This window comes from Citrus clementina, unplaced genomic scaffold (assembly GCF_000493195.1).
Source record: "Citrus clementina cultivar Clemenules unplaced genomic scaffold, Citrus_clementina_v1.0 scaffold_9, whole genome shotgun sequence".
Taxonomy (NCBI): Eukaryota; Viridiplantae; Streptophyta; class Magnoliopsida; order Sapindales; family Rutaceae; genus Citrus; species Citrus x clementina.
In genome coordinates, this window is record NW_006261964.1 from 29495959 (window position 1) to 29514989 (window position 19031).

General features: G+C 34.3%; 4 protein-coding genes across 5 annotated transcripts; 2 read left to right on the top strand and 2 right to left on the bottom strand.

Annotated features, from left to right (window-relative positions):
• The first annotated feature begins 2609 nt into the window (after positions 1-2609).
• On the top strand, positions 2610-3410 carry LOC18031569 (protein SPIRAL1-like 5). Its single transcript, XM_006421969.2, has 2 exons — positions 2610-2884; positions 3030-3410. Exons 1-2 carry the CDS (start codon positions 2657-2659, stop codon positions 3108-3110), a joined length of 309 nt encoding a protein of 102 aa, XP_006422032.1. The 5' UTR covers positions 2610-2656; the 3' UTR covers positions 3111-3410.
• A 1173-nt stretch (positions 3411-4583) lies between these two features.
• Positions 4584-7434, top strand: LOC18031735 (probable polygalacturonase). Its single transcript, XM_006421970.2, has 6 exons — positions 4584-4810; positions 5135-5467; positions 5697-5817; positions 5925-6099; positions 6191-6261; positions 6605-7434. Exons 1-6 carry the CDS (start codon positions 4766-4768, stop codon positions 7303-7305), a joined length of 1446 nt encoding a protein of 481 aa, XP_006422033.1. The 5' UTR covers positions 4584-4765; the 3' UTR covers positions 7306-7434.
• A 7-nt stretch (positions 7435-7441) lies between these two features.
• Positions 7442-9742, bottom strand: LOC112099423 (probable serine/threonine-protein kinase At1g01540). The gene is made up of 7 exons (XM_024186862.1): positions 8900-9742; positions 8719-8823; positions 8509-8631; positions 8219-8389; positions 8008-8134; positions 7715-7924; positions 7442-7615 (listed from the first exon to the last, which is right to left on the bottom strand). The coding sequence occupies exons 1-7, from the start codon at positions 9463-9465 to the stop codon at positions 7466-7468; spliced, it is 1452 nt and encodes a 483-aa protein (XP_024042630.1). The 5' UTR covers positions 9466-9742; the 3' UTR covers positions 7442-7465.
• Positions 9743-10105: 363 nt separating this feature from the next.
• On the bottom strand, positions 10106-18274 carry LOC18031693 (glutaminyl-peptide cyclotransferase). 2 transcript variants are annotated; one of them, XR_002906277.1, is made up of 12 exons: positions 17816-18274; positions 17440-17496; positions 17298-17333; positions 16899-16963; positions 16664-16727; positions 15637-15754; positions 15281-15378; positions 11411-11481; positions 11253-11280; positions 11108-11162; positions 10539-10713; positions 10106-10441 (listed from the first exon to the last, which is right to left on the bottom strand). XR_002906277.1 is itself a non-coding variant. In XM_006421972.2 (11 exons), exons 1-11 carry the CDS (start codon positions 18137-18139, stop codon positions 10589-10591), a joined length of 1041 nt encoding a protein of 346 aa, XP_006422035.2. In that variant the 5' UTR covers positions 18140-18274; the 3' UTR covers positions 10106-10588. The 2 variants fall into 2 exon arrangements, 1 of the variants encoding a protein (XP_006422035.2); XM_006421972.2 differs by having other exon boundaries at positions 10106-10713.
• Positions 18275-19031: the final 757 nt, after the last annotated feature.

The following is a 19031-nucleotide window of genomic DNA, read 5'->3' on the forward strand; positions in this document are numbered from 1 at the left end:
CTCTCTCTCTCTCTCTCTCTCTCTATACACACACACACACACATATAAACATTTCTATAGAAAGCTCCAACATTGCATAATTTCTAAAATACTCGAGTTTTAAATGAGGGTTCAATAGTTATAAAAACTCCAAAAAAATAGAAGTCAAAACGAATTTTCTTAAAAAAGATAAAAATACTAATATTTGATATTTCCTAATGCTACTACTACCTAAAAAATAACTTTAGATACCAATTTGAGTCCCAAAACAAAGGAATTTGACCAAAAGTACAATGAATCTTATGGTTAATTCTATAGAATTTTATTTTTCTCATTTCAAGTTTTCAAATGGTACATTTTATGTCAAAATGTGATATCTGTAGTCCAAGCTACACACTGACACCACATCAAAGTTATATAAGATTTCAACTTAACCATATATTGTCTGAATACAATTGCATAATTAAAGTTTAAGCTATACAACTGCATGGAATTGTAATCACAAAATCAAAGTGTTAGAACAATAAATCCTTTAGTGAAAATCATCACCTATAAATTGGGAATATTAATGTTGTATCACCAAGAATCAATAACAAAATATGCGGAAGCGAACCTGAATGCATAATGCTTAATTGCTCTCTAGAGTTGTATGATTAGCTTTTCAAATCAATACGTTTTCCTATAGAATCTTTTAATTTTCTCTGTGCTCTTTCTGTGATGATGTGATGTCAGAAAGAATAGAAAGATATGTATAATTTGGGGACCATGACCACTTATCTAGATAATTTTTTTTATTGTCTTTAGGTATTTCTATTTTAGCTATCATAAAAATAGAAATTACTCTTAAGTCTTTACACATTAAAAGTTTACACCTTATCAAATACATTAAAGCTCATATTACCGAATACCTTAGCAGATCATTTTTAATTGGACTTAACCTTATATGACAGTCTGCAATACATAATTATTCGTATATAAACCTAACGTTGGATTAAAAATCTAACAATGCAAGATTAAAGATCCAACACAAAGGATATTTGAAGAGCTATGGTTTGGTTTACGTGTCAATCATTTATATGTACATGGGGGGTTATGTACCTAACTGGCATTGTAATCACAAAATCAAAGGATATTTGAATAGCTGCGGTTAGGTTTACGCATCAATCATATGTGGTTAGGTTTTCACATCAATCATATATATACACGTGGGATTATGTACTTGTTCAGGTGTGTGTGTGAGAGGTGCTTCTTGAATAAATAAGTGAGGCATGCAATCAAACGTAGGGTTTACATCATGGGCTATGTTGATTCAATTACTTCCTAGTCATTTCGTCAAAATATAGACACCCAAAATTATTAGATTTTTACGTTTGTAAGTTACGCATAGTGCATGTATACTGTCTAAATGAATACTTCGATATAGATGACATGCGTTTTCATGTAAAAATACCTCGTTTGAAAATAAAAAAATAAAAAAACTATCGACCACTCCTCCAAACAAAAACTTCCAAAAGTAGTTCTCTCTTTAAAGAACTTTGAATACATGCTTTTCTTTTCTGATTCAAAAAGTAGTTTTGTTCGACACGTCGAAAAATGCTGTCATGCCGAAAGATTCGAATGCTTTTCCTGTATACTCAAAAAGTTGGGTCTGACTCATGAATTAGACTACTATTCATGGGACTTGAGTTTCATACTGACATGACCTTGAACTCAACAAAACACAAAAGTTGAGAACAACATACTGACATAGTCATTCAGTAAAAATAAATGAGTAATTTATATCAATAACCAATAAGTTATTACGAATGATCAAATGAAACAAAGTCCTTGAAGCTCGCAACTCAGGTAATTAATTAAGTTCGGAATCCAAATTTATATTTTAAAGAGTAAATCAATAGATGCCAACGTGCATACGCTGGAATGATGAAAGTGCATACTGCATGATTTATTATAAACATGGCTGATTATATATACATATATACATATATATATACATATACAAGAATTCACCAAATTGACCAAATTGTTATACAAGAATTCACCAAATTGTTCGATGTGAAGTCTGTTGACATTCACTGTCAATTCTTGTACAACATGTATTTTACTTTTACGTGATTAGTCATGAAGTCTGTGAGCGCTACACCCAAGTCTTTCTCGTAATTAACATGGATACATTTGTATTGATGATAGTATTAGCTATATATATATCTAGCTCCTATATATAAATATGAGTCTCTTCCTACATATATATATATATACATATATACATTTTTTTTTTCTTAACTACGAGGTATTCTGGGGAGGGCCCTAACTGTGGGAGGCACCTTTAAGTCCATACCACAACCCAAACTATACATATATACATACATACATATATATATACATACAAGAATTCACCAAATTGACCAAATTGTTATACAAGAATTCACCAAATTGTTAGATGTGAAGTCTGTTGACATTCACTGTCAATTCTTGTATAACATGTATTTTACTTTTACGTGATTAGTCATGAAGTCTGTGAGCGCTACACCCAAGTCTTTCTCATAATTAACATGGATACATCTGTATTGATGATAGTATTAGCTATATATATGTCTAGCTCCTATATATAAATATATGAGTCTCTTCCTTCAGCTCATTACATAGGAACAAGCTAAGAAGCTTTAGCAGAGTAACAATGAAACGAGGCGAAAGCTCTGGCGGCGGCCATAGTTCACTTGGTTACTTGTTTGGTTCTGATCAAGAGCCAAGCCAACCTCCAGCTTCCCCAGCAGCGATCAAAGCACCATGGGACGATGATAACACCACGAAGAAACCTCCGAATAACTCATCACCATCAGAGAAACTGACTGTCTCCAACAATTACCACAGAGCTCAAGGCCAAAACTCTGGCAACTTCATTACTGTGAGTACTGAAATAAATTCCATTTCTGTATATGCTTGCACTTAAGTTGACCCCTCATATTTATTACGACTCTTCTAATTTTGTAATTGATAACTTTTGTAACTTCTAACTTTAAATTAAGTTTCTCTGTTGTTACCATTATTAGGACCGTCCGACAACAAGGGTTCAGTCAGCTCCAGGTGGAGACTCATCTCTTGGGTACTTGTTTGGAGACAAGAAGAAGTGATATATATATATATATATATGTATTAATTAATTTGTAGGCTTCGTCTCCAACTTATTGTCTCATCAGAAGCTAGTATGTATGTGTGTATGTTTGTTTAAGTGTGTTTCCTTGTAAATCTTGAATTAAGGGCTTTATTTTGTTCCCATAAGGCAGATGTGAATCTTGAACTATGGTTGCGTTTTAAGGTTATCCGTGCTTTAGGGTTTGGAAGAGATTTGAAATAACATCGTATCAATAAGCACTCGTCTGTACTTAGATGATCAATCATATAAATATAATATGTCATATGCTAATCTAGCTACGTATGGATGCTTTCCGAAATCTAGCTATAACGTGAGCAGTAGTAATTGTCAAGGTTCTTGCTTTATTAGTTTAATATTAAACTCCTTCACTAGAGCATTTTTACAGAATATTTGAGATTTTGAGACGGCATAACTTCAGATGCTATAAAATAGAATCATTAACCATTCACACGGGCAAGTGATGATCAGTAAACATTAGTAAAATAAAAGTGTTTGTTTATCAAACATGTTAATGGTCGTTCTTTCAAAATTAAGTACCACAACAACGATAAAAATATTGTTAGTCATGATTCATGAAGATCGACTTTTTGTCTAAAGCAAGTACATTTCAGAGAGGACATTTGATTATATTAAGGCATTTCGTATTTTTCAATGAAAATTAAATGTCCAAACAAATATATGACAAGGGCAACTTGATTAGGATATACAAGAGTTGTACTTACAAAATATATGCCCAATGAGATATGAAAATTGAAAAGAAATTAAAAGGAAAAAAAAAATCCAGGTCTCAGATCGTGCCACTATACATGGAAAGAGTCATTTACTCTAACAATGATAAAGTAATTAAAACGAACATTTTAATACTGAAAGCATAGTGCGAAATGTGATATTAATTAGGATCGGTGATATTTTTATATTTTACTCTGTTTTTTTTTAAGAGAGCCCCTCTAAGTTACATTCAACTGTAACTTACATCACTCATAGGAACAGTGAGGCCCGAATAATGTGTGTGAGTTTACCTTCTTTTAATATTAAAAAGTTGAAGGTAATATATTCGGTTTTCACGAGAAAAGGTCAATCAATCGAATTCTGTTTGTAAGCAATAATTGAATATGACACATAGCTAATTAACTTGATGAAGATGAGATTTAATTTACACCGTTGATACATGTGATGAGTCTAATCTAGTGCAGCTCTTAATCTATTTATGATTACCTATTATATAAGATTACGATGCGAATGACGTATCAGCCAAATTGTGATAAAGGTGATACGAGGTTACAAAATAAACTTAGCCACCACGATTTGTGGGGCTCGCTAAGAACGTCTCTTTATCTCCGCCAATTCAACGGCGATAGGATTCATGCCACGTGGATAAATCATGGCCAGTGGGATCCGCTATCCAAGCAGACGTGAGGCTGTCGTCTAGTTGATCAGTTATGGCAGGAAAGTGAAAGAAAATGAAACAAGCCGTTACATTTGAATCGTTTCTCTATGCCCAATCCCAAAATTCTACTAGGATTTTCTTATTAATGACAATTTAATTCCTTTCCATGTACACAATTTTCTCCTTTTATTTATGCTAAATCATAGTCATTAGAAACTCACTGAGCTTAATTTGTCAGATTGGAAATGGAGTTTTGTCTAAAATCAAGAAATAATATTCTCCATCCCCATGTAAATTTTCTCATATTTTCTCTCTCCCTCTCTTTACGTTCTTGTCTAAATATCATCAAAACGAAAAATTATGGCAGTTTTTTAAATGGGATTTTCTTGCAAACTTGTGTTTTTGAAAATGATTATTATTGTTAATTTTATTCAAAGCATGGTTCTGTTGTCTAAATTTTATTAGTTGTAGGTGTGTGGCTAAATTGTACATAATTGTTAGTAATGCAATTTTGAATTACTTGTATATGGTTGTTGGCAATTGGATTCATTAAAGAAAATGGGGTTTCTATTGTGTGCATTAATTATTTCTCCGATATTTAATTGTTTCTTCAGGTTATTAAAATTCTCTCAACGTTGTTGACATTGGGATTGCTTAGTCCGCAAGTAGCAGAATGCAGACCAACCAAGAATTCATACACCATTGAGTTTCAGGCACTAAATTGCCGGAAACACAGCGCAGTTTTGACTGATTTCGGCGGCGTCGGCGACGGCAAAACCTCCAACACAAAGGCGTTTAATACTGCAATTTCTAATCTAAGCAAATATGCAGCAGATGGTGGAGCTCAGCTGATCGTACCACCCGGGAAATGGTTAACCGGAAGCTTTAATCTCACCAGCCATTTCACTCTTTATATTCACAAAGATGCTCTTCTTCTCGCATCCCAGGTATAATTTTCTTTCCGTTATCACTCCAGCAACTACTAGAGTTAACCAAATGTTAGTAATCAAAATTGACTAGCAGTTTCTTGACACAAGGCTCTTGCTATACTGATGTTTTGTCCCCAAATTGTAATAACAAGTTTCTAAGATTTTTTTTTTTTCAAAATTTAACTTCTTTTCTATTCTGCTAGCTTTAACAATCACAATGTAATTAATTGCATGTTCAAATGGACAGGATGAATCAGAGTGGCCTCTTCTCCCACCATTGCCTTCCTATGGAAGAGGAAGGGATGAACCTGGTGGAAGATTCAGCAGTCTCATTTTTGGCACAAACTTAACTGATGTTGTTGTTACTGGTAATTATAATTTAAAATTCCAATTTAAGCTGGTGTATATGGTCTTACGTCTAATTGTAAAAATGCTTCTTAATAAGCACTTATCAAGTTCATTTTGCTGAATTTAGGTGGCAATGCCACGATCAATGGCCAGGGTGAACCTTGGTGGATCAAATATAGAAAGAAGCAATTCAATGTGACTCGACCTTATCTTATTGAGGTCATGTTCTCTGATAATGTTCAGATTTCGAACCTAACTTTAATTGACTCTCCATCATGGAACGTGCATCCTGTATACTCCAGGTTTGACTCATCATGTGTTCCTTGATCATCACAATTTTTCACCCTTTTTTTTTTTCCTGTGTTTTCTGAAGATTATATGTGAAATTTGCAGCAATGTATTGATCCAAGGGCTGACAATTCGTGCACCTATTGATTCTCCTAATACAGATGGGATTAACCCAGGTTTGTTTTTGCCTTAGGTTTTTGTCCCTACTTCTCCTTTTGCTTATCATAATTGAATTTTTTTGTGAAATGATAATGCTATGTATATATAGAAAGTTGCATCCCAACCAATGCGACATATGATGGGGTGTCACATGTTTGCATCCTACCAACACTTTGTAATAAAAAAATAATGCCACTTTATATTGCAAAGTATCCCAACATTTTCTAGGATTAATGTGTCAAATCTGTGATTAAGGCCACTCCATCAGACACTTTAGTTGTTACACTTTCAAAATTAAGCTACCATAGCTAACTTTTCTATGCTATCATAAGAATCTAATATTCTCTCTTTTATTTCCAGATTCTTGCACAAATACGCGAATTGAAGATAACTATATAGTCTCGGGAGACGATTGCGTTGCAGTTAAAAGTGGCTGGGATGAATATGGGATCAAAGTCGGAATGCCAACACAGCATTTAATCATAAGAAGACTAATTTGCATTTCCCCAGATAGTGCTGCAATTGCTCTTGGCAGTGAAATGTCTGGAGGAATCAAAGATGTGAGAGCTGAAGACATAACAGCAATCAACACTCAATCTGGTGTTAGAATCAAAACAGCTGTTGGCAGAGGAGCATATGTGAAAGAAATTTATGTAAGAAGAATGACAATGAAGACAATGAAGTATGTGTTTTGGATGACTGGTGATTATGGCTCACACCCAGATCCTGGTTTTGATCCAAAAGCACTTCCGACAGTTACAGGAATAAATTACAGAGATATGGTGGCCGATAATGTTACTCAATCCGCAAAGCTTGATGGAATTCGCAATGACCCTTTTACGGGAATCTGCATTTCTAATGTGACTATTAAGTTGACAGAGAAACCAAAGGAGTTGCAATGGAATTGTACTAATATTCAAGGAATTACAAGCCGTGTGACACCTCAAGCTTGTGAGTTGTTGCCTAAGAAAGAGCCTACTGATTGCTTTTTCCCGGATGATAAGCTGCCAATTGATGATGTTAGGTTGAACACTTGTTCTGCCAGTATCAGTAAGGCTTGATAGTATAATGTAATGCATTTGATCGAGTCTAGTATTAATAATATGATAATTGCTAGATTTACTGTTGCTCGTGTAAGTGGAATAAACAGACATTAAGATTTAGCTAATTCTATGTTGTTCTTTAACTTATGTTTGGGTGAAAAATGACATTTAATAGGCTTTAAAACTTCTTCCAAGGTGGATTTTCATGATCCGACTCATGAGCTCTATTTTCTTCATCATGTGTACTAATATCAGCATCACATAAAACAGCGGTCTTATTCTTTTGCGGATAATTGTGATAAGAAGCTGCCCTTTTAATCCTGTATTCCTGCATTATTGAAACAAACAGAACTCGAATATGTAGAACAATGTATCAGATAAAGCTACATGATCAGCTTCAGGGAGAATGAGAAATCATTGTTCTTACCTCTCTAAGAAGCAAGTCCCTAGGCTCAAGCATACGAAGAACATCTCCCATTTTAGGCCTATGTTTTATATCAGGATCAACACATCTCAGAGCAATTAAAATGATCCGTTTGAGTTCTTTTCGAGAAGGCATTTCTGGCAATTTAGGATCCAACACATAGGCAATCTTCTGCTGTGCAACCATGGATTTTAACCAGTCAATCAAAAACACCTGCAATTACAGTTCATTTTCTGTACATAAATAACCAAGAATCAAGTTGAATAATAAAAGGGTTAAAACAAAGAAATCTGTACTTGGGGCTGGCTGTAATCTACAGGTAATCTCCCGGATACAATCTCCATGATAAGTATTCCGAAGCTATAAACATCACTCTTCTCATTGAAGATACTGGTACGACCAGATAATTCTTCAGCTAAATAGCTACAAAAGCATTCAAAATCTAACTATGGTCAATGAAAACATAAACAGTGCTCATAAGCTAACTGATTGTGCATCTGTACTAACCCGGAATTTCTCAATTCACATGACGTAGAGATACTCCATTCGGGACCATGAAGCTTGGCAAGACCAACATCCGAGATCTTAGGATTCCAATGGTGATCAAGCAGTATGTTACTAGATTTCATATTATGATGGACTATCTTCGGTTCAATGTCCTCGTGAAGGTAGGCCAATCTGCATAAACAAATTTTCCCCACAATCAGACTCGATTCTCCCCTGATCTGAACTCTGTTTAAGTTTGATTTAATTATATGAACTGATTGGCAATCCAACAAATGAAAAATAAAAATCACCCTTTTGCTGTTCCTTGAATGATCTTCATCCTTGTATCCCAAGTTAAAGGTTTGGCTTCTCCTAGAGATCCATGAAGCCATTGTTGCAAATTACCATTATCTATGTATTCATACACAAGTATCCTAATCAAAAGCGAATATCCATCAAGAGTTTTGAGTCATATAGTTTGACATTGTCTAATTGATATGCGTAAAAATTAAAATCGATACCTGTTTTGTCCTTCAACACAGTATCCAAATAGCTTCACTAGATTCTTGTGTTTAACTTGACCAATCGCCTCCACTTTTTCGATGAAGTCCTCTTCTTCGCTAACACTAATCAATCACAAATCATTAATAAATCAACCATACGTGATTAATTCAAATGAACCTACATAAAGCTAATATTTACCTGTTACTCATTAGCAGCTTGACAGCAGCTCGCATATTGTCCAACAACACGGCACGATAAACGACGCCATTATCGCCGCTTGCAATCACATTCTGTTCAGCAAAGCCATCTGTAACGATATCTATCTCCTTGAGACTAATCCTGATACCCAGCCGCATCCCCGACACACTACGTCTAATATTACCATTTGCTTGTGCCCTTGTACAACGATTCGTGCTAGTACCACTAGACCATCGATCAGAGAACATAAACTGAAGGTCTGGCTTGGAAAGATTCATCTCAATCTCCGACATTGTATTGCAAGACAAGAGCCTCCTGTCCAAAGATGAAGTGCTAAAAGTATTGTGAGGATGAACATGATTCTTCGGAGAAATGGGATTTTTCGGGAGGCGAAAATGAGCATTGATGTAGGACTTTTTGCGACGGTGAAAGATGAAGATGTAGAGGAAAAGGATGGCTATGAATATGAGTAAAAAGAGTAGAGTCAAAGTGACAATTAATATCCATAATGGGATGCCAAAGAAGGAGGTGTGTTTCGAGAGCTTGTGCTTGAGAGATGATGACATGTTTGTGAGAGAGAGGTGAGATTAAGGCTTGTTTTGAGTGATCAAGTGACATGGTTTTGATTTGTGTTTTTAGCAGGAGGAATAAGCGATTAGCTAAAATTCTTTGGAATAGTTCAAACTCTTGAAGTAATAACAACTAACTGCTAGAGTAAGCGGGAAATCTGGCTGTGGATTTGGTGGGGGCGACCAAAATGATCCTCAACTAATAATAGTAAATCAAGGAGGGCGACGCAGCACTTCTAGAAAGACAATAATGCGTCGTACCATCCGAAATCCCCCCATGTTAAACTATTTGTGTCTGACAGAAATTAATTAGATTGATGGCAGCTGTAATGTGTGGCCGCGTATAACTGAGGGCACCGATTCGAGTCTCTTACAAGTATACACAATTTATGTGACTAGTCACCTGTTCATCGAGTACTTTATTGTGGTGGAGGAAAATGCCACTCGACTAATTCCTGCAATATATTATAATTGTACGGATTCCCCCCCGTTATGCTATTAATGTACGAATACAGTAATCGAATAAATTTAGACTCCTTTAGTCCCTTAATTATAATGTCCGCAGACTACATAGTATAATTTTAGAAAAAAAAAAATGGTGCGTAGAGCCCTCTTTTAATGGTTTGAGTTTGTAAACCGGTCTTAAAAGGGGATTCTACACCATTCAAAATTTAGGAAATCGCTACTATTTTATATATACACACACACCTCACATTAATAATGTTGAAGGTTTCCCATTGCAATTGTAAAGACCAACAATGCTTCTCCAGATCAGAAGCATTGTAGCCATCGGAGTTTCGCTATCAGAACCAGAAATATAAGGGCACGAGAGAGTGTCACCGATTTTATATGAGAGAAATAGAGCTCAATTTCGACAAAATACGGCCACTAGGTCTATAATAACTTCCTCTTCAACTCATTTTTACTCCTCCGGCAGGTGGCTGCTCTTGCATGGTTCTGTACATCACCGCAGCTGTACAATTCAAGCTTTACACAACAAGAAGTATACAATTGACTCCAATGATCACAAAGGCATTTCTCCAGCTGAGGCTCACAACTTTGTGTCTTACCGTAATAAATTGGATGTACAGGAGGAATCTATCAATAAAAGCTAAAATCTCTATAATCTCCCATCCAACAGACAAAGCTGCTCAATAATGGTGTCGACATTGAAACCATCTTTACGTTCTCTCTTCATTTCACGCAGGTTGATTTCATAAAGCTTCGGCCATAATTTACCAGTCACTGCCAGAGAAGTTTTGAGTTAACAGGTGCAATTCACCATGCAAAAACATCAATTCAGGGAACAAATTTAATGCAAAATCTGATTATGGAATCATTTTTGCCTCTTAAGTTAAAAAAAAAAAAATACTTGCCATCACTACGTCTGTTTAAAGGGTGGTTGAAATAAAATACTATGAGATTATATCGACTGCAAAATCTTGCTAGGCTTGAACAAAGAGAAATTAAATTAAAGCTCTTTACTAGATTACAGCAAGACAATATTAACCGAGGATTCATTAAGCTTCCCTTGAAACTAATTCACTTAAAAGAATTCACCCTAAAAACCTAAGATAAATCACATGATAAATGGTGATAATATTAACTGGGGTGAGGAGTGCCAAAGCTTGGAGCTTACCAAAAATGCGGTTTCTGTTGCTATCCCATGCTATGCCATTTAAAACATCAATACCCTACAAGGTGATGCAATCTCAAGTTAATCTTTTACCGAAAAAAATAAATAAAAATAAATTGTGCACATCCCGTTTGATTAAAATGCTTACATTATACCCAGCCGCCACCAGCCGCTCCCTACAAGAAAGAAAGAAAGAAATGGAAAAGTTAAAAGCAATTAACAAGCAAAATGATAAAAATAAGTTATTAAATCCAGGATAACTATCAGATAATCTAATACAAAGCGAAAGGAAATTCAAGGCAAAACCTTAAATTTGGAAGTAGAACCCATCCAAGCACCACACCATCTTCATGTGAGATTCTAGCAATGCAATCAGTCTATACAGTGAGAATAGAAAATGTTAGATAATTGCTAGCAAATAATACCCAAATTAGCTCATATGTCCAATGTTTAGATGTTTAGAATTTCGTTTCTAACTAGGGATGGCAATTTTTCCTGTTGGGATGGAATCCCCCAAGATCCCATCCCATTTGGGATAGGATTGAGACATTTTTATATCTCAAATTAAAGTGGGATGGAACAAGGACAAAAAAACAAGGACAAAAAAATGAGTTCTGCCTTTATTTATGAGACGAAAGGAGGACCAGCCGTAAAATCCCGTCTCGTCATGTATATCCCATTAATAATATAATTTTAAAACTATTATAAATTTTTAAATATTTTATAATTTTAACTTAAGTAACGTTCAAAGTTGAAACCTAAAGGCTAAAATTAAATAATAAAAATAATATAATTAGAAAGTGAAGTGTCAAGCAAAAGGCACAATTAAAATTAATAATTTATAGCAGTAGTAACCCTTCAAAACTCAGCCACTTTCTCAAATTAATGGTGCACCATTATTGTCGACGCCCCTCGCCCTCGCCATAAAAAAAATATTCACGTTGCCACAAAAGTTGCCAAGCAGCCACCTATGACCTCTCCACTACGCCTCTACCAGTCGTTCACCCACAAGATTCTCACTTTTCACCCTCCACACCATTAGTTAACATTCATTATTTGGCTTTTTTTCTTTTTAATGTTCACAGTTTTGCACTCTTTCCATATAATTGATATTTGTTAAATATTATTATATTATATATGATGATCTAGTTAAAGTTATTGTATTGTAATGATTATTATATTTGTTTTAGTAATATTTGCTTTTAAAAGTTGTAACCTGTGATATATTAGTCAATGAGACAAATTTATAAAGGTTCTTGTCGTCCCATATTATTATTACTGTCCAAATCTATAGCTTTTGAAGCGTAAATCTTAATATTAATGTGCAATGAAAGCAAACATGCAATTAAAAATGTTAGTATAAAATTGTATTCGAACATGCATATACTCAAAATAAAACTATTATTAGATTATTCTACTTTGTATTTGTTGACGCTTCGTTTCCATCAACTAGAAAATTGAGTAAACGAGATGATATGAAGAGCAAAACATAGATAATTTACATGGTTCAGCACTTGGCATACGTTTACGGGAATCAAAAGAACCAACTTTCAATAATGATTACAAGGAAGTTTTTCTTTTGCTATTTGCCTCTGATTTTTTTTTTTTTGCTCGTCTCCCCCCATACCTCTAGTACTTTCTATTTATAATACAATTTTTTTGAGCACCTAAGTCGTTACTAATTCCTTATTTTGATCGACTTTTTCTACTTAATTAGAATTTTATTCGGAGTCTATATTTGTCTCCTTCTCAAAGTAGGTTTTCGAAGCTTTTAGATTTTTCTTCTTAGATTCTTAATTGCGTTTTGCTTCCTCCACGCTCTATTGTTTCCTGCAGGGCCATGCTTCTTTTTATTTTGTAAGTTTTTCTTGGGTCATGCTTCTTACTTCTTGGATCCTAATTCCCGCTTCCTGTGACTTTTCTTTTCAGACTTTTTACATATGCTCCACGTGAACATGAATGCTTTGTATTCTTCACGTGAACTTGCATGTCTTTTATTGTTCACGTGAACATACATGCCTTTTATTTATATTTTACGTGCGCTTACTTTATATGCTCCCTAGTCAAGTGGAATGCATGTTTCCTGGTTTAGTTCTATAAACTCTTTAATTAATTATTTTACTTTTCATGCTTCCTGCTCCATGCTTCTACCGTAATTAATTATTATACTTTTCATGCTTACTCCATGTTTCCACTTTAATTAATTATTTTACTTTTCATGCTTCTTGCTCAATGCTCCATGCTTCCACTTTAATTACTTATTTTCCTTTTCATGCTTACTCCATGCTCCCACTTTAATTAATTATTTTATTTTTTATGCTTGCTTCATGCTCCATGCTTTCACTTTAATTAATTATTTTATTTTTCATGCTTCTTGCTCAATGCTCTATGCTTGCACTTAATTAATTATTTTTCTTTTCATGCTTCCTGCTCCATTTTTGTGCATGGATTTGCATGCTTCACTTTTCCCGTTATTAGTTGGCCCCAGCTCTTTGGAACTTAATTTTCAAAGTTTAAAAGAGTTATTTCATCACCTATTTATACATTGGTTGTTGCCTCTTCTACCCACCAACATTAACTAAACCAATTCTCACTTATAAAAATTGGTCTTCTCTCTCGTTCAATTTTACTTTCCATCTCTTTTCAAGTTTTGCTTATCCAAATTTTCTGGTGAGTATTTACTATTGTTTCTCTCTCTCTTTTTTTATACTTTGTCAATAATGTCTTCAGATTCTCAAGATTTTAATATCCTCTAGAGGATATATATATATAAATAAGTGATAAAATAACTTTTTTAAGCCTTGAAAATCAAGCTCCAAAGAGTTAGGAGGCAACTGATATAAAAAAAAGTGAAGCATGCAAATCCATGCACAAAAATGAAGCAAGAAGCATGAAAAGTAAAATAATTAATTAAAGTGAAAGCATGGAGCATTGAGCATTGAGCAGGAAGCATGAAAAGTAAAATAATTAATTAAAGTCGGAGCATGGAGCATGGAGCTAGCATGAAAAGTAAAATAATCAATTAAAGTCGGAGCATGAAGCAAGAAGGGTGCAAAGTAAAATAATTAATTAAAGAGGAGTGCAAGGAACTTAACCAGGAAATATGCAATAAAGTCAAGTGGAGCTGGACTAAGGAGCATACAAAGTAAGCGCACGTGAAGCATAAATAAAAGACATGCCTGTTCACGTGAAGAATAAAAAGCGTGCAAGTTCACATGAAGAATAAAAAGCATGCAAGTTCACGTGAAGAATAAAAAACATGCATGTTCACATAAAGTATGGGTAAAAAACATGAAACGTAAAGTCACGGGAAGCGGGAACCAAGAACCAGGAAGCAGGATCCAAGAAGCAGGAACTAGAAAGTATGGCTCAAGAAACATACAAAGTAAAATGAAACATGGCCTTGCAGGAAACAATAGAGCATGGAGGAAGCAAAACGCAACCAGAAATCCTAGAAGAAAAATCTAAAAACTTCGAAAGTCTACTTTGACAAGGAAACAAATATACACTCTGAATAAAATTCTAATTAAGTAGAAAAAGTCGACCAAAATAAGGAATTAATGACGACTTAGGTACTAAGAAAAATTATATTATAATTAGAAAGCAATAGAGGTATGGGGGGACAAGAAAAAAAAATTTAGAGGCAAATAGTAAAAGAAAATTTTCCTTGTATTCATTATTGAATAATAAAGTTGGCTCTTTTGATTTCCGTGGACGTAGGCCAAGTGCCGAACCACGTAAATTCCCTGTATTTTGCTCTTTATATCGTCCCATTTACTCAATTTTTTTAGTTAACCGAAATCAAGCGTCAATAATATTTATTCACGATTTTTGCTAGATTGAATTATAATGATTCTTAAAAGAAAACAATGTCAAATTTTATCTATTTACATTTAAAATTATTCAGGATAATGCGATGGACAATATTTAACGAGACGAAACTAAGACAAATTTTTTTCCCAAAAAAAAAAAAAATAAAGGGACAGGGTTGAGACATTTTTTTATCACATCTGCATAAACAGGACAGCACTAGGATTGGCAAATCCCGTCCTATTGCCAACCCTATCTCTGACTAATGTAACTTAGCAATTGTCAAAATCCAACTTATCATGCTGTTACATATACGAGTGAACTACCAAAAGCTTGTAAATATGCATATGGTATGCAAGGCCATACCTGCCAAACATTTGCCCAAACTTCACCTTTTATAAATTCTAATTCATTGAGATTCCGTACTTCACGACCTTTATATCTGACAATATCTTTTCTGATGACTGCAATTAAGGCAACTCAAATTCAACAATAAGACAAATAAATAAGCAAAAATATCATCAGAAAACAAAGGTCAATTTACAAACCATCATCCTATTGTGGAACTAAATAGAGAATGGTAAAATGGTGAAGCCTACTAGTATGCTAGAAGTTGAAGCTTAAAACTCTATTATTTTAAGCAGCATTATTCATGCCAAAGAGCCAAAAAAGTATAAGAAACAGAAATGGAATTGGCACTAACTGTAGTACATGAGAGAAACCTTTCAATGTTTGGGGGTCAATCTGATACAACATGGAACTTCCATCGCTTCCAAACAAAACTTTTCCATCAGTAGCCAGGCCCCAACCATCTTTCATCTGATGTGTAAATTCCTCCAACTGCATTGTTTTTCAACAAAATAAAATTATTACAGGTCTGGCACTCCAAGAAAAGTACACCTCATTGCAAAAAGCATTTCAAGGAGAAGCAAAAAGAGACCATCAACGACAGCAACAGATTGAAAGAACAATTTCACTAACGGCCAGAAGCTAGACGTCACACTTAAAAAAATCCACTAAAGAAGAATACAAATAGAAATAGTAGAATGTTATTAAGTTTAAAATTGCAATTGAATCATGAAGAAGAAAGCAGAAATTAATTCAGACATTACGATGGAGAAACATTAAAGAAACAACAGCAAAACATCTCAGAGTTGCATTAACAGAGAAGAAGAATTTTTCAAACACATTAGATATATTTTCATAATTTACAGGTTTTCTCATCGGCATTACCAGAATTTGGCATCTAATTTGTTTCCTCAATCCATGTAGGCTCAATTGGATTGAAACACCCCCCACCCCTCCAAGAAATTTAAAGCTTACCTCCTCTCCCTCAAGACAAACAAACAGATTATTTTTATTGTTATTAATGTTAGGACGGCACTCCATCTCCAGTGTTCTATCATAACATGATATTGAGCCATATTTGTGGGTTATCATTGCTTCTACCAATCTCCAAATTTTAGGTTGATTTAGGTCCAAACAAAGAAGTCAGCGAATACAGAAGTTCAATTAATCAAATGAGATGAAGCAAAATGAGAATCTTAAAATAAAAGACATGCATAGTCCCAAAATTTCACCAAACCCAACAGAGGAACAAATATATAATTTATGGAAGTTACAAGGTTATATAAAAGTTGACCTCGCTTTTATTCAGCAAATGCTTTCTACTCATTAACCCAAGAAAGTAACAACCAACCAATCATAAGAAAGAACAGATTAGAGAATAAAAAAAGGTGAAGCACAAACTTTGTTTAAATTATTTTGGTCATATATGAATCCAGTTTTCTGCAACCAAGTCACTTGGAACAGCCTACAAAAGAAAATAAGAAATTACTAGATTAGCTTCATCACTCTTTAGATGATACCATAATGTTACTAACTGAAGAAACTTGTTTGAATAACAGTCATGAGAAAGGATAAATCACCGATTTGTAGAATCAACAAGACAAACAAATTGCAACCAACATTCTTCCTTACTCACTTTTCTCCAAGAAGAGTTAAACCCTCCCCAAAATATGAACCCTCCATTTGGTTAATAGCTTCAACCTGCACATAGCAAAGGCAACGAACTTTCATTAAAGTCTACCCAGTTGCAATATTACAACTCTTCAGGATGAAAAAATAGTAAAGTGGTTCATCCAATAGAGAAATTCTAGAATACATCAAAGGTATCATGTCAACAAGCAAATGATGTTATACAACAAGCAAATGTTTAGTTACTGAGATATGATTTCGAGTTATTAAATAGTAACTGATGTATTCTAAAATTCCTCCATCCGGTGATGCAGAAAACAGAATAGCTCAATTAAAACTGATTTCTGAATTCAATTAGCATGGCGCAGGGAAAAAAAATGTGAACTTGAAAATTTGGGATCTGTACCTTCCCAGTCTCAAGTGCTACTCTCCGAACTGAAGACTGTAATCATAAGAGTAAAAGAATTAAACAAAGAAGGTCGAGCAAAGAATTATGAAGAAAATGTAGACAAAAGAATCAGCAATTTAAGAAAAAGTGATGATCTTACACGCCCATAGAGTCCAGTAGACTCAAACAAAGTATCATTTTCAGCATAAAGAAGTCCCTGAAATCAATCAAAAAAGCACTGTCAATAATTCTCAAATAACAATCAAACAATAAGAGAACAAACAAAAGAATCAGCAATTTTGAGTGGTTCAAAATCTACCGCTAATGCATTAACATGTAGATTCCCACAGCTACGGTTAACTAATGTCCAGTTAGAGAATACTCAGACGCGGTCGGCATTTTTTGTTAAAATCCCAACCTTGAATTCTCCGTACAAATTTGTCTTTTACCCACGTCAAATTTACAGTATAATCATATGTAAGTAACCTAACCAAGATAGTTTATAATTATATTCGGAAGGCGCATAGTCAATTTACCTGAGTGAATGCTCTGGGATCATGGGGAAACTCGTTCACGACTTGAATGGTGTAAATACTGGGGGATTGGTCAACGCCGGGGAACCTGATCCACATGTTCGACGAAATGCACAAGAGAACAAACCCACAGAGAAAGAAAAAAATTAACATGACCGCCGGGATTCCTTTGTTGTAGTGACGGAATCGAGAGAAATGATTAGAAGCCATGCATGAAGAAGAAGAAGATGACGACGACGATGGTGATGGTGATGGTGACGGTGCGGGCCGATCCGATTGAGAAATCGAACGCTTGCTGGGTTTTTTCTTTAGCGATCTGCTCCCCATGAGATATACTCTATTGTATATATGATCAAATGTTTTTCAGTTCATTTCAGTAACTGTTACGCGCGGCGCGGCTTCACCGGTCACCTACGTAAAAAGCTCTTGAGTCAAGCCAGATGTCACCTCTGCGGATTTTGTTGTTCGTATTTATGTTTTTTTTCGTATTTGGAAAGTTTTATATATATATGGCATTATTTCAAAATTTACTAGTATTGAAAATTTATTATTAGACACTACGATGCAGTCCCGATGAGGCGATGAATATACAGGCTGGCTTGATGTCAAAACCAGATTACTTTCAAATATTAGAAAATCAACCTTGTTCGTACGGAAAAACTTGACCCCATTTATATTTAAGCCTAAAATAACTCAAATCTATTTCTAAATATGATAACATTAACGCCACCACACATGTAAGGTCGAACGAACAATTGAATCAATTTCAATTTTTATTTTTTTGAAAGTCGATTTGCAGAAAAGTATTAATCGACTTTAATTTTTCAATCTTAGGGTGTGTTTGGGACATTAAAATATTTGGTAAACACTAACTGTTGTATCTTAAAAGTTATATTGATATGATGTTTCACTTATATAATAGAAATTTTATTATTCTTTAATAATTTTATCAAAATTATTATTTTAAATTTACATTTACTATATATTACTAACTTTTATTTCATAATTACAGTTTTTTTATAGCACCTCAATATCAAACACACTCTTAATAATTTGGACTAAATAAAAATTTCTACTTTGACAATGATATATTTTTTTAACTTACAAATTCGAACAACTAAAATATCATTGCCGTCAAACACCAAAAAAAAGAACGAAGCTCCCTTATGTTTAATAGAAATGGACCCTATTGTATCTAGAATTGATATACAAACCGTTT